Below are 14710 nucleotides of genomic sequence, written 5' to 3' on the forward strand. Positions count from 1 at the left end.
GTTTGAAGATCCGATAAGTAGTTCAAAAGTTACGTATAAAAAGTGTCAGAGTTGCGAATCGGATCTCACATAAATGCATGTAAACTATGTCCAGACCCATCACCCGACCCATCGTTGGTTAGGTAATCAAGATACCTTTCCAACGAGTCCACAACATCGAAGATCTGGTAACCCTGTCTCGAGTTATGGCCACTTAAGTGATATTTATGTACTTTTTTTAAGCCGGATCTCACTTAAATGTATGTAAACGATGTCCAGAACCATCATCCGACCCATCGTTGGTTAGATAATCAAGAGACCTTTCCAACCAGTCCACAACATCGAAGATCTGGTAACCCTGTCTCGAGTTATGGCCACTTAAGTGATATTTATGTACTTTTTTGAAGCCGGATCTCACTTAAATGCATGTAAACTATGTCCGGATCCATCATCCGACCCATCGTTGGTTCGATAATCAAGAGACCTTTCCAACGAGTCCACAATATTGAAGATCTGGCAACCCTGTCTCGAGTTATGACCACTTAAGTGATATTTATGTACTTTTTTGAAGCCGGATCTCACTTAAATGTATGTAAACGATGTCCGGAACCATCATCCGACCCATCGTTGGTTCGATAATCAAGAGACCTTTCCAACGAGTTTACATAATTGAAAATCTGGCAACCCTGTCTCGATGACAACTTAAGTTATATATGTGTACTTATTTTTCTGGACCTTAAAAAATAGCTGAAATATGTGTCCAAACCAATATTACCCATTGTTGGTATAAAGTGAGGAAGGCATCAACCACATAGGTGGATTAAGTTAGTTTTTCAATTAATTTTGTAATTTTTAATCTGTCTAAAACTTTGTTGGTGTCTATAGAATGCCCAAAAAAGCCATTTTGCAACATTAGTTTGTGCATATAATTTTCCATACAAATTTGGCAGATGTCCATACAAAAATAAAATAGGTTTTGGGTGACTCACCACACATAACCTTCAGACGCTTAGAAAACTTGCAACAGAGACCACAAAAGACCCGGGGGTCGTTAAAGTGGAATGCTTTGCTTTGCCATACAAAAATGATTTATGAAAATTCAAAAATCTGTATCTTTTGAAAGATTTTTTTGATCGATTTGGTGTCATCGGCAAAGTTGTAGGTATGGGTAAGGACTACACTGAAAAAATATGATCAGCAGCTAAAGGTCGTATCAACAAAGTTCAAAAAAACAAAATATAGCGAATTTTCTCAGCTCTTCAAAAATATTTTTTTCTTACTAATATAAAAAAATGAAAAACTGCGACTATTTTCAAAAAAGTTACCTTAAAAATGGCTATAACTTGAAAGCGGTGCACTTTATCATAATTTCACTTTTTAATTGCAAATTTGAAATTTTTTTGGGACCAACATTTCGATTTTTTGATAGAATCATTATTGATTCAAAAATTTATAACTCGGTCAAAGATTTTTTGCCTTATCTGGAGATTTCTGAAAAGTTGGCATTTGATGTCCATATCAGAAAATAAAAAAAATTAAAAAAAGTTAAAAATAGTGTTTTTTGGCTAATCAAGTTTTAATGGCAAAAAGTGAAATTAAAAATCACCATTTATTACTGTGTATCATATTTTTTCACTGTTGTCCTTATCCATACGTACAACTTTGCCTAAAAACACCAAATCGATCAAAAAATTCCTTCCAAAGATACAGATATTCGAATTCTCATAAATCATTTTTGTATGGTCAGCTGCCAAATTTTGTATGGAAAATTATATGGACAAACTAATGATGCAAAATGGCTTCTCTGGGCATACCGAAGGCAGCAAAAAAGTTTCAGCCGGATTAAAAAATACAAAAAAAAATCTGCTTACTGAAATCTGACTGGCTGACTGGTAAAAAAAAACGACCAACAAACGGGCAATTTGACTCATTTGGAGTCGCTGTCGTATTTCCCATTTTTTGCTTATCATGAAAATTATTATTAATCAATTTTTGCATCTATAACGTATTTAAATTTTAAAATACATTCGCTTTAGAACAAAAATTCTTTCAGTTCCTTACAGAAGTGTGCAATCGGCGCATGCTGATTCATTTTGGTGCAAATATTCGTTAAAATTGAATCAAATCAAGAGATTTCAGAGCAGTGGCTTCACCTTAATCCGAATTCACGGAGGAAAACTTCAACCCTGAACAGAATACGGAAAATGCTCTCATTCCTCATGGCAATCACGACGGGGCGATGACGAGTGCCTGGCGTGATGATAAAAACTTGCTTTGTGTGCGAGAGTGCCCGCCAACACACGCGCACCCAGCTGTGATGGCAGACACAAAAAAACATGACTCGCTCTCGATAGAACGCAAGATACACCCTGATGAGGGAGGCAATATAAATTTAATGCGAGTTTTTTTTTTATTTTAGAAATACAAAAAAGATTGTGGTTTAATTAAGTATCAAAAAATGTGAAGGCAATATATAAGTGGTCAATACTTTTCAAAATCTGTAAAAAAAATCATTCATACTATATTTGGGTGTTCGACTACTGCGGCGTACTGGACAAATAGTACTAACACCTTGCAAAGGAATCAAGTATTGTATGTCTTTATACAGCTCAACACACAAAGATGGAAAGCTCCAAGGGAAAAGGGTTCAAAATAACTGCACTCAACCGTCGCGTCGCTTGCAGCAAGTACACGTACGTGCCAACACACAGAACTATTTGAAGGTATTGCATTGCATTATGTCACTTTGATGCAACCGGACTGTTCACTAATTTTCCTGTTTGCGGCCGTAGATTTAATGAAGTGGAAGGAAAATTCATCGCACTAATTTCATTCACTTTTTCAATATTAGTAGAGCGATGTTTTATTCTAGATGCTTCCATATTTTTTAGCCCAATAACTCAATATTACATAGATTGATAGGCACTTGTCGACTCGAATTCAGATTTTTGTATATCACGATTTTCCAGTATGGAAGACTGCTGACAACCCCTCAGGGCGAATTCACTACACCGGACGTAAGCGATGTCGCTGTGCTCGTGCTAGCTACTGAGCGTTTCATTAGTAGCCAACCGTCTCAGTAACATTGCTAGTGTTTGCGTGAATCAATCAAATATTCTGTATTAGCGGATATTATACTCAACATATGATATTCCATCTTGTGCGCAAACTCCGTATCCATATTAACTACAGCCGCGTGTATGACTGCCACGGTGTTGTTTTTATTCGGATTTTCTTGACTAAAATACACAAGCATACAATAAATAATAATGTATGTATTTTTCTCACTTCCTGAAGGTAATAGCACTTGAAAAAATAACCCAATTTCGAATTAAAAAATATATAAAATAATATTTATTTTATTTTTAATTTATTTTTCATAAAGCTCAGTCCCATCGTGGGAATGTTCACAAACTTGTCCCGTCTGGAAATTTAATGTTTAGAACTCACCTATTTGGCCTGTTAATGTCTTGAATTTAGCCATCTCGTTCACAACCAGGCAGCCTTATACCATTAACAAAAATAAATGCATACAAATCACATAACTGGAAGATTTCACTACCTTTAAAATGATAATTGTGTTTGACAAAAATCTTTTTTAAGGCAAATACACTTAGTATTAGAATTTAGAAGTTGCCTGCTGATGATGGTATCATTCTTTTGGAATTTTTGTTTATGTTGGATTTTAGAGAGAAATTCGTGAAAGTTTTAGGTACAAAATGACATTTTTTAACATTAACATGTTACCAGTCAAAAATGACGACTTTCTGGTTCAATTTGAAAACCAAAAAAATTGTCATTAAAAATTAAAATTGTATATATATCGTCAGCTGTGTGCTATCTTGTGACAACGACCATTTAGTACATTTCGAGAAAATCGATGTTCAAAGTTTCATGATAAATATTTTCAAAACTATGAATGGTAGATCCAAATTTTATGAAGCAATCGGTTCGTATACTATCGCTTAACAAACGCTCCAAGTTTCAACTAATTTGGTTACATCAGTTAAAAGATTCAGTAAATTATGTTATCGAAAGTCTTAAAAGCACGTGTCACAAGTGTGCACAGAATTTCCATACAAACTAAATCAATAGTTTAACCGACTTAATCAGTATATTTTCAAAAACAATAGATTGCATTGCCTACAGAAAATGTGTATCAACATAAATTTGTGAAGAACAAGAAAAATTTTCCAAATTTTCCAACACTATGTGTGTCGTGTTACAAGTGTGCACGATCATTTTGATGATAAATTGGTCTATGTCACAAGTGTGCATTGCGATATCCGGGAAACAGAAGCGAGTTTCCAAAATCGAGTTAAAGCATCTTGTAGTGTTTGTTAAGTATAGCAAAACGTCATCATTAACTCATTTTCGACCAAAATGGTCTATGTCACAAGATAGCACACAGCTGACGATATATGGATGTAAAAAACCTTTTTGGCGAGCATTCTGAGGCTTGTTCCGGTGGGCCTCCTGAGCCCAAATCCCAAATATGAGCTTGATTGGACGTAACTGGAGCTGGCGCATTATATTTGGATTTTTAATGTGATTTAACCCGTAAGTATTTTTTAAAAATTTCATTTTTTAAGGCACTTTGGCCATTGAAGGTTTATTTTCAACATCACTGGCGTGTAGGCCAGATCCTTGCGCAAGTTTCGGTATACAGTATGTAACAAAGTATTTACACCCCTTGGGCAGTATGTACATTTTGTGATGAAACATGTAAACAATTTAAAGTTTGACAAAAACCTAGGAATACGTTTGGTTCAGAAACTCATGCCGAACATTTTGCTACCAAAATCTCATGAAAAGATGATTTCTATAAAAAAGCTATACCACAAATACTATTGCAGAAATCAAAAAAGGTGCAAAAAAAGTTTGTACTCCTTTCGAAAAATTTACATAAATAATGTTAATTTGTTGACAAATCACCACAAATCCAGTCTCCCAACTCCAAATAAGCAACCTTGACTGGGTAAATACCCAAAAAACGTGGATTTTATAAAACGCCTAGATGTTTGGGTATCAAAAGATCGGGAATTTTATGCCCTTTCCGATGCCACATAGGTTGACTTGTGAATCGTGGACCGGTTCGGATGCCGGCGGATTTTCCGACGATGTAATTCCGGGTTGGTACGAAATTCCAACGAAAAATCTATTCTTGCGATACAAAGACCTGCAAACGGTGTTATACCCACTTCAAAATGTGTATTTAGCAATTCTTTGGTAATATATTGACATTTAGTTAAATTAAAAGTTTGCAAAATTCAATTTAAATAAGTTTTATTTGGAATTTCCAGAGTTATATAAACTTTTATACTAAATAATCTGTAAACTTTATATTCAATCCAAATTATTTTTTCATTCAGTCAAGGATGAATATTTGGAGTTGGGAGACTGGATTTATGGTGATTTGTCAACAAATAACTTTATTTATGTTAATTTTTCTAAAAGAGTACAAACTTTTTTTGCACCTTTTTTGATTCCTGTAATAGTATTCGTTGTATAGCTTTTTATAGAAATCATCTTTTCATGAGCTTTTTGTAGCAAAATGTTCGGCATGAGCTTCTGAACAAAACGTATTACTAGGTTTCTGTCAAACTTTAAATTGTTTACATGTTTCATCACAAAATGTACATAGTGCTCAAGGGGTTTAAATACTATTTTTACATACTGTATATGACATTGAAGTTTAGAGATTTCTGGACCTCGGTACAGACCTTCAAAGTTCGGCATTTTTTTTTTCAATCGTCTCTAGTTATAAAGCTATGCGTCGCGACGTCACGAAACCTGAGACGCCATTTGATCGAGAAGGAAGAGCAGGAGTGATTGATTGAAAGAAAATACAATTTGTTACTATTCACCCCACGAAGACATTCTTATTATTCCGTTCTAATTCCGTTATTATTACAATTCATTTTCAATGGGTATTTCTCAATTTTTAACAAAAACATCTATAAGTCCAAGACTATTTTTTTTATTTTCTACACGTAATCAGTACAATTCGTTATCTCCTAAACATTATAATACTACCACTTTGTGTTTCGTCATTTGTTATCGGAGTTAAGATTTTAGAATGAATTCAAATACACAATGTTTCGAAAGACTAAGACTATGTTTACACGTAGGACAACCACAACAATTTTGAACTATTCCGAAACATTACATTACGTTGTAACTGTGAAAGGCTAACTATAACTCTATAAACAATTCATAATGTTTTGTCTGACGATTTCGTACAGCTCAACCGCTAATACTTTGTAATGCCTATCGAATATTATTTTGAATAAATACTCGAATGATTAATTTGTATCTTTAAGCTTGACTTACATAGCTAGTACTATAAATTGAGCTCGATTTATAATAAGTATTGTGTATTGCTGTTTAAATATAAAAAAAGCATAGACCTACAGTAAAGAACATCGTTATGTAGATTTCATGTGCACTAGTTATTTAGGTTGAATCAATTTCATTCATAAGTTAAATCTACCGAGAGCCACAAGTCAAAGAAACGTTTCTCTGCGACCAAGCTTGAGTGTGTTGCGCAACGATTCAAGTGAGCGAGAAACATTCCTTCAAGTTGCAGGCATGAAATGTATCTTAACATCAAGGTTTAAATTGCATACAAGTTTGTTTCGAGCAGTCGACCGACTCTCAAAATACACTCATTTTGAACACAAGTGTGTTTTGGGCGAATAGCAACTGAAATAATGCGATTGCAATTTTTGTTGAACAAAAATAAAAGTTACGAAGAGCAAAAGCATAGAAAAAATATTTATATAATAGATTTACAATTAATATGAGGCACTTTGAAGCAGGGCACTGTTATGAACAGTTTCATGCATAGCTGGTATTTCATTCATTCCATTCAGGTGGCTATCGAGGCTATGATGAATCAAAACTTGCATGAAAGTTGGAATAGCATACTTTTCGGTGACACGGATGGAAGCTCGTTTTTTCGAGCAGTTTTTAAGTTCGGCTGAGCACGTGTTAGGTTTATCAATCATACCAGCGTGGATGGTTCCATTCGAGATTTTGTTCGCATTTTTTTTATATTTACAATACGATGAAGGATGAAAATCATGTCTATAGTGCTTGAGTGAGTGCTACAAAAATAATATTGAACGATATTTGTCTGAAAATTTTCACCATTTGAATAGTGAGTGCATGCATGATAAAGAATCATAAGGCCCTGCTTTTGTAAATAAAATATTGTCATGTTTTCTTCATATCACAATCTATCATTAAGGATGATTGTTTAGTAATAACCACCAATAGGACTTATTGGGTTGATTGGTGCCTGGAAGAATGGATTGATCGAGTTCTGCAATAAGAAAATCTCTTCTGGTCTGCCGTTGAAGATGAATGGACCTTTAAGATGAGTGATTTTGGAGTCCTGCACGAACGGGTTGGGCCGGAAGATGGGGCGTTGTGGTGGTGGTCTTGCCGCAGGGTATGGCAAGGCGTATGTAGGCTGCGGAATTGGGGCAGGTGTTGGGGCTCCACTCCATTGGTAAATGCCGGATGGTTTGCCATTGGAAATAAAGTTGATGGGCAGGTTGTAGAACGGACTCATGGTAACTGGTGGGGCTAGTTGTGGATACTGTGGAACGGCTGGACTCATTGGCTGAATGGTTGGTGGCTGGGAAATGTATCCGATTCCAGGGACGAACATGTATGGAGTAGGTGGCAAACGGATGTAATAGATTGGAGAATTCTTATGGTTTGGTCGGCGACGTGCTCCTTGATTGGTACGGGAAAGGATTTCTTCGTCATCCATGTTTTGACCGTTGTCGTTCATCGAAAATCCAGCCAAATTCTGGTAGTCCTGTGAAGCCTGATTATTGTCAAAGTTGTTCAAATTCGGAATACCAGCAACCGGACCGTTTGGAATGTTGTTAAAATTCTGGTATGCCGCCATATTTTGGAATGCAGCCATATTTTGCAAGTTCATCAGTGGGTTTACGTTCGGATAACTTTCCAGTGGAACGTAGTCGTCGTAATATTCCAACGGATAGTAGGACGGGTAAGCCATCGGCTGGGGGTAGGTTGGCTGCGGGTAGTATCCGTAAAATCCAAACATCTTGTTTTTACGCTTTGCGCCTTGGGCGCCGACGTCCTCTGATGATTTCGACTGTAACACCTTTGCCTGTCGAACGGATTCTTGTACTGGTTTATTTTCCGTCCCCTCTGCCATCGGTTCCACATTTTCGACGTTATCCACATCAACTTCCGGCTTACTATCGTTCATCGCTTCCATCTCGGTATCACTCCTCTCGTTGGATGGCATAAATTCGTTTTCTAGCGAGGCATATTTTCTTTGAATGTCCTGGATCGATGACAACAGGTGCGAGCGCTCCAACGGTGCAGCAAACGAATTTTGCAGCAGGTGGACCAGGAGGCAAACGATGACAATTCGGCTCATCATGTTGATTTGCTGAAAGAATATAAACATGCGTTAACAAGTTATATTTTTACTTGATTTTTATAAATATTAAATAAAACAGATGTTTTTGTCTCGCCCGTGTGGATCAATCGGACCGCGCACTGGACTCACAATCCAGAGGTTGCTGGTTCGAATCACGCGGCGGGCGCTCTAAAAATTCTAAATGTAAATATGGGTATCCGGCGCCGTCGCTCCGTGCCGTACTCAAACACTTAGGAACCCAGGGTGGCGAAGTCCTTGTAGTTAAAAGGAAGACACTAAGTGGTTGGTACTAGCAATGGTGGCCGACAGCTATAAAGTCAACTTCGTTTTTTGAGATGTTTTGGTCCACCAAGTTCCCTTGAACCGGTTCCAAAGTGGCCAGATCAGTCCATGAAGTGTCCCACATGCATTTTCATCACTTTTAAGTTAATGATGCAAGTTACTTCAAAACTAGCTATGCGCTCTTTCAGAAATACCGAAAATATCCATTACGTTGTTCTACAAAACCGGAGGAAATCCAGTTTTCCGCAAAAACTTAAAACTTAGCCTTATGTAAGGGACAAACTTCTATCGTGTGTTTTCTTAGCTTGCTGTTTTTGTACATCGGACATTTATGCAAACAAAGACACTTTCCTTGATCAAAAATAATTCTGGAATTAATACGTGATTGGTCATATTCCGGGTTCCACCTAAAGATCCTAAATAAGGAGACTGGTCGAATTTGACTTACCCAAACAGACACGAATTTGACATATCCAAACGAGCATTTGCCTTTACGCCCAGCAAAACTTATCAGTGTTGCCAAGCTCAAAACATACGTTGCCAGATCGATTTAGCAAACTTAGACCAGTCTCCCTATTTAGGGTCTCTAGTTCCATCGGGGTACCTGGAACCTGTTCGAAAGTAGTTAGATCGGTCCAAGTTTTTTTTTCTAAAAAACGTCTATATTATTTACTTTATTACTTTCATCAAACTTTCCCAAACATGTATGCAAATGCTTAAATCTATTCATTATGAAACGTTCCTCAAAACCAACAATTTTAAAATACAGGCAGTGTTTCAAGTGAAGCATAATTACTAAATACTTCAAAATATGTAAGCATTCGGGAATATATTAAATATCCTAAAAATGGTTTTACTTCTGTTTCCGATCTGCGGTCCATTTTTTTTTTTGTAAACTTCAAAGTGTGCCATTTGATTAAAAATTGCAAAATAAATGCAATAGGTATTTTCCATAAAGTTCAAATAAATTGCATACATTTTTCAATGATTGAATTTAAGATTTTGCACTTTGAATAAACTTTATTATTGGCCTTATTGAATTTCCATTCAATTTAGACGAAATCAGTAGTTTTCAGTTAACCAATTAAAAACGTTTTGCAATCGTTTTTTCGGAAATCGAGAATCTGGGGCGAATGGAGACAGCTGTTTATGCTTTGTTACTGCACAATATTTGGATATAAATAACGTTTAAACAAATTGTGTTTTATTCCAATCTAAAAGATTGTTTATCTCATACTTTTTGGGGGAAAACCGTTGATTTCGGAAACATCGGATTGTTTGCCGATGCGCCAGGTCTAGGGACAACGAATCCATATGCTCTCTTCGGGAAAAGTGTTCTCCAGACCATTCCCCATAGGCCTGACCATACCAGAAGTTGGCGCGTTATTTTCCCAGACCTGTAGGAGCGTTTAAACAAAATTTCCAATTTTCCCATAGTAATTCCCATTTAAACTTTAACCCTGATGCGCGCAGCCAGTTTACAACCAAATGAGCTGATATTTGGGATGAAAGTCCCTATTGGTATGCCCTACAAGGGGAACCATAATAAAACTTAATCCGAGAACTTTTGGAAAAACGTACCCACCCTAATGTTTACATAATTGCTAGACATCATCACGATGATTAACATTTCTCTATTTAGTTCAAATTCACTTGAAATAAAACATTTTAATGGGTTGAAGAAATTTCAACAACCATAACAATTGAGTTGTTCCAGCAATAACCTGTTTATTGTGATTAACTTAATTACTTTCCTTGGTCTGATTCCAATTGAAAAGCAAATCAAAAGAATGTTTTTACTTTCAACTCTTATACCACCCAGAAATCAACAATAACCCAGCTTGAATACACCATGATGAATTCATATTTCAACCGCTTGCGCATTTTCCATCCCAGCTCTACAAAATTGGGCGAGTGAGCATAAAGTGAAAAGTGTTTCGAGCAGAGCTAAATAGCAGAAAAAGCCCTAATTAAGCAGCCGCCAGGTATAGGTGGGGTGTGCGCGCCTCTAGCGAAACAAAAAATCTTCTAATCAATGTACGCTCAGCCCAAAAAAAACGTTGATTGTTGCTTCAACAATGCAATTAAGCCAAATAGCTGTTTGCTTTCTTCAGTATTATTATAAAGAGCTTTTATTTTTATCGTTAACATAAATGCCGAGTGCGGCGTGGTTAAGTTGTTATGAAGTAAATTAAATTTTAAGGGAATGTCCAGCACTTATTAACGCGACCGACCGTCACAGTTGGGCGTGATATAATAATGTGTTGGCTTTCTTTGCTGTAATATTTCTTCTATTTCTTTTTGTAATCTTTTCACATCTCGATGCTCAAGCTTATAATTTTCAATTTGAACGAATTGCCTAGGACCTAATGATGTACCTTATGACTTTGTATGATTCTAAATTATATTTTTTGAATTTATAACTTTGATAAATACAACCATTCAACAAGAAAAGCAATAATTCGTCACTATCTTGACGCAAATCAGAAAAAATCATGTTGGTGTGCAATAACGACACCAACAAATTACAAGAAGGGGCAGCAAACACAAGCCAATTTATCCACGTGAGGAAGCCAGCTACTTTTTACCAACTTCCTCAGAGCTAATCGTCTTAATTTACAAACGTGATAGAGTTGCTACTTGCACAACTCTTTTTATTTGAAAGAAGAAGTGAAACATTTACGGAAACCGTTTTAATTTCTTCTGAAAACGTGTGTTATATACAATTTAAATTATGCTCGGTTTTTTTATTCGCCTATATCCCCGGATTAAGTTATTACCCACAAGGTAATACCGTAAGTTTTCGATTTAAGTTCTGGCATCACCACTACCCAGTTTGATCACCGAGTCTCGCTCCGCCAAGACGAAGGCAGACTGCCTTACTGACTGACTGACTGACTGACTTAGAAGCGGCGATCTTGACGAGGAGTGCGGGCACCTCTGAAAAGGTACAGATTATCCGGAAGATTGGCGCACAAAAAAATTCCTTTCGTTTTTATTCGAGAGTTCTATTTTCTAACGAACCGGCGAGCAACACAACACAACGCAACATCATCCACCAACCCCCAACTCAGCTCATTCAGCTGACCAAAATATGTTACTGGGTTAAGCCGGGCTCGCTATGCAAACTACAACGAAAAAGCAAGCCAGATCAGAACTAATTGCCGTATTAAGCATGTCTTAAAAGCTTTAAATACGGTGCGTTTATGCTTCTTTTTTTTATCCTCTCGTGATTTTTTTTCCTGTCATGCGATAGCTTCGCTGAGCACAGTAGCGATTATTACCAACAATTTCCACACTTTTTGTTCCATTTTTTGGGATGACTTAGAGAGTATTTTAGAGCAGGTGAAGTGAACTGGAAAACAATGATCTCAACCTGTTAATTTGTGAACGTGTGCCAGAGCATGATTATTTATCTTGGAAGAAACAAAAGCTAATTTTGTGCACATATGAAGCATACAAGAGGAACTATTTGGCATAGAGAACAGAAATGCGAGAGGGTTAAAGTGACAAGATAAATTGAAAATTTTGGAAAATCTTGGGAAATATTCCCTGGTTCGATGTTTCAGGTAAAAATAAGAAACTGTGCCAATTTTGAGCAAAATCGGTTCAAGTTTAAGGGACGCTATTAAACGTTGAAATTTGCATGGGAAAATTTTCAAAAATGTTTAAAGAAAAGCAAACAAATTATAATATCATCAAAAGGTTCCGTTAAATGTCGAAGACCGCAAAACGACCAGAGTTATCCCTGACGAGTTATTAGCGATTTAAAGAAGACGTTTTTGAAAGAAAAGATTTTTTCACCAACTTGAGCGATCTATAGCAACAATTAAACCTATAGCTCGAAATTTTCACAGATACTCATATTTGCCTAAAAAAACAGGGGGTATCCCTGATGTCGATGTTTTTATTGTCATCCTAGTACTTCGTTATTGACTAGGACCTCCCAAAGTTACATACATGAACCGTGGAAGATGAGTGGGATCTATCGTTCCTCGCTTCGCCACTTCTCAAAAGCCTTCTCATGCTGATCAATACCGGCGCTGGCTACGACAACATTTATTTTTCGAACTTATATCCGATAAATGGCTTTTCAAACTTTTTACAAATTTATTTGGAGAAAAGCATTAATTTTGGGTCCACATATTGAAAAAAATGTTAACTTATTGGAAAAGATTTTTTTTCATAAATTCATCGATTTTTAACACATTGTTTACAATAGCATAATAGTCGTAATTGTAAAGCATTTTGTGATACTATTATTGCCCAAGTAACATTTTTTGTTGCGGATCCTTAACGTGCTATCTCAACATAGTTAGAACACTCGTGGTGCTTTAAAAAGCGCACGAAAATTTTGTGTTGGCAACATTTAGCCGCTTGTTTCAACTTTGTTACGATGAAGTTCCAGAAACAAATTGTTTGTCTAAATATGTCGGTAAAGTAGTTTGTTGTGTTGTCGTTTATGTTGTCGTTTAATTTGCGCGAAACAAAAAAAAAACTTTTTAAACAAAAAAACTGAGATTCTGGACTGGCACCTTCAGATCTTCACACCTTGCCTCTACCACTGAGCCACGGATGAATCGATGAAAAGGAAAATGGTTGCGCTGAACTGTATCTAAGGATTTTTGATTTCAATATTAAGGCTAAGTCACATGTTGCAACAATGGAACCAATAAGTCAGGCCTGCCCAACCTTTTCGGCTCAATTTTCCCATTTTTGATCGTCAAAATTACAATTGTTCATTTTTTCATGGTTTTTTTTGATGGAATCGGTTCTCAGATGTCCAGTGAACATAACTTTACCAAAAGTTTGGAAAAATATTTATTCAAGTCATTTTCGTGTAAGTTTTAGGTGAAAAATTGGTCCGGCCCGCTGGCCGGATTGATTTTTGACGTAAAATGTAGATAAAAACGACTTGTATAAATATTAGGGTGGGTACGTTTTTCAAAAAGTTCTCCGATCAAGTTTTAGTATGGTTCCCCTTTTAGGGCATGCCCATAGGGACTTTCATGCCAAATATCAGCTCATTTGATTGTAAACTGGCTGCGCGCATCAGGGTTAAAGTTTACATGGGAATTACTATGGGAAATTGGAACTTTTTGTTCAAACGCTCCTACAGGTCTGGGAAAATCACGCGCCAACTTCTGGTATGGTCAGGCCTATGGGGAATGGTCTGGAGAACACTTTTCCCGAAGAGAGCCTATGGATTCGTTGTCCCTAGACCTGGCGCATCGACAAAACATCCGATGTATCCGGATTCAACGGTTTTCCCTCAAAAAGCATCAAATTTTCCTTAGCATGCTATGAAAGCTTGATGAACACCGCGACGCCATACGTCAGGTAGCTACCTCGTGGGTGAGAAACGGCTAGAATATTCAATTGCAAACCTTCTTTTATCTAGAAAATGATCATTTCGAGTAATCCTGATATTATTTAGTCGAATTCAGAATCTTTGCATAGCAAATTTGTAATTTTTTTTGCAAATATTTCAACCACGTGGTAGCTGCCTGACGTATGGCGTCGCGGTGTTCATCGAGCTTTCATAGCATGCTAAGGAAAATTTGATGCTTTTTAGGGAAACCCGTTGATTCCGGAGACATCGGATGTTTTGTCGATGCGCCAGGTCTAGGGACAACGAATCCATATGCTCTCTTCGCGAAAAGTGTTCTCCAGACCATTCCCCATAGGCCTGACCATACCAGAAGTTGGCGCGTGATTTTCCCAGGCCTGTAGGAGCGTTTGAACAAAAAGTTCCAATTTCCCATAGTAATTCCCATGTAAACTTTAACCCTGATGCGCGCAGCCAGTTTACAACCAAATGAGCTGATATTTGGCATGAAAGTCCCTATGGGCATGCCCTAAAAGGGGAACCATACTAAAACTTGATCGGAGAACTTTTTGAAAAACGTACCCACCCTAATAAATATTTTTTCAAACTTTTGGTAAAGTTATGTTCAATGGTCATCTGAGAACTGATTTCATCAAAGAAACCATGAAAAAATGAACAATTGTAATTTT

The 14710-nt window shown here is 36.7% G+C and overlaps 2 protein-coding genes across 4 annotated transcripts in view; both read right to left on the reverse strand.

The window, feature by feature from the left end:
* The window catches only part of LOC6046470 (ATP-binding cassette sub-family D member), a 35992-nt gene extending 32938 nt beyond the window's left edge, over positions 1–3054 (reverse strand). For both annotated transcript variants that reach the window (XM_038252653.1, XM_038252647.1), the window contains exon 1: positions 2890–3054. The gene's annotated coding sequence lies outside the window, so the exon portion shown is untranslated. The remainder of the gene's footprint in view (positions 1–2889) is intronic.
* Positions 3055–5943: 2889 nt separating this feature from the next.
* LOC6046476 overlaps positions 5944–14710 on the reverse strand; it is a 96319-nt gene continuing 87552 nt past the window's right edge. For both annotated transcript variants that reach the window (XM_038258831.1, XM_038258841.1), the window contains one exon: positions 5944–8419. In XM_038258831.1, the coding sequence (XP_038114759.1) occupies positions 7241–8410 (1170 nt within the window). In that variant the 5' untranslated portion in view covers positions 8411–8419 and the 3' untranslated portion in view covers positions 5944–7240. The remainder of the gene's footprint in view (positions 8420–14710) is intronic.

This window comes from Culex quinquefasciatus, chromosome 1 (assembly GCF_015732765.1).
Source record: "Culex quinquefasciatus strain JHB chromosome 1, VPISU_Cqui_1.0_pri_paternal, whole genome shotgun sequence".
NCBI classification, from domain to species: Eukaryota; Metazoa; Arthropoda; class Insecta; order Diptera; family Culicidae; genus Culex; species Culex quinquefasciatus.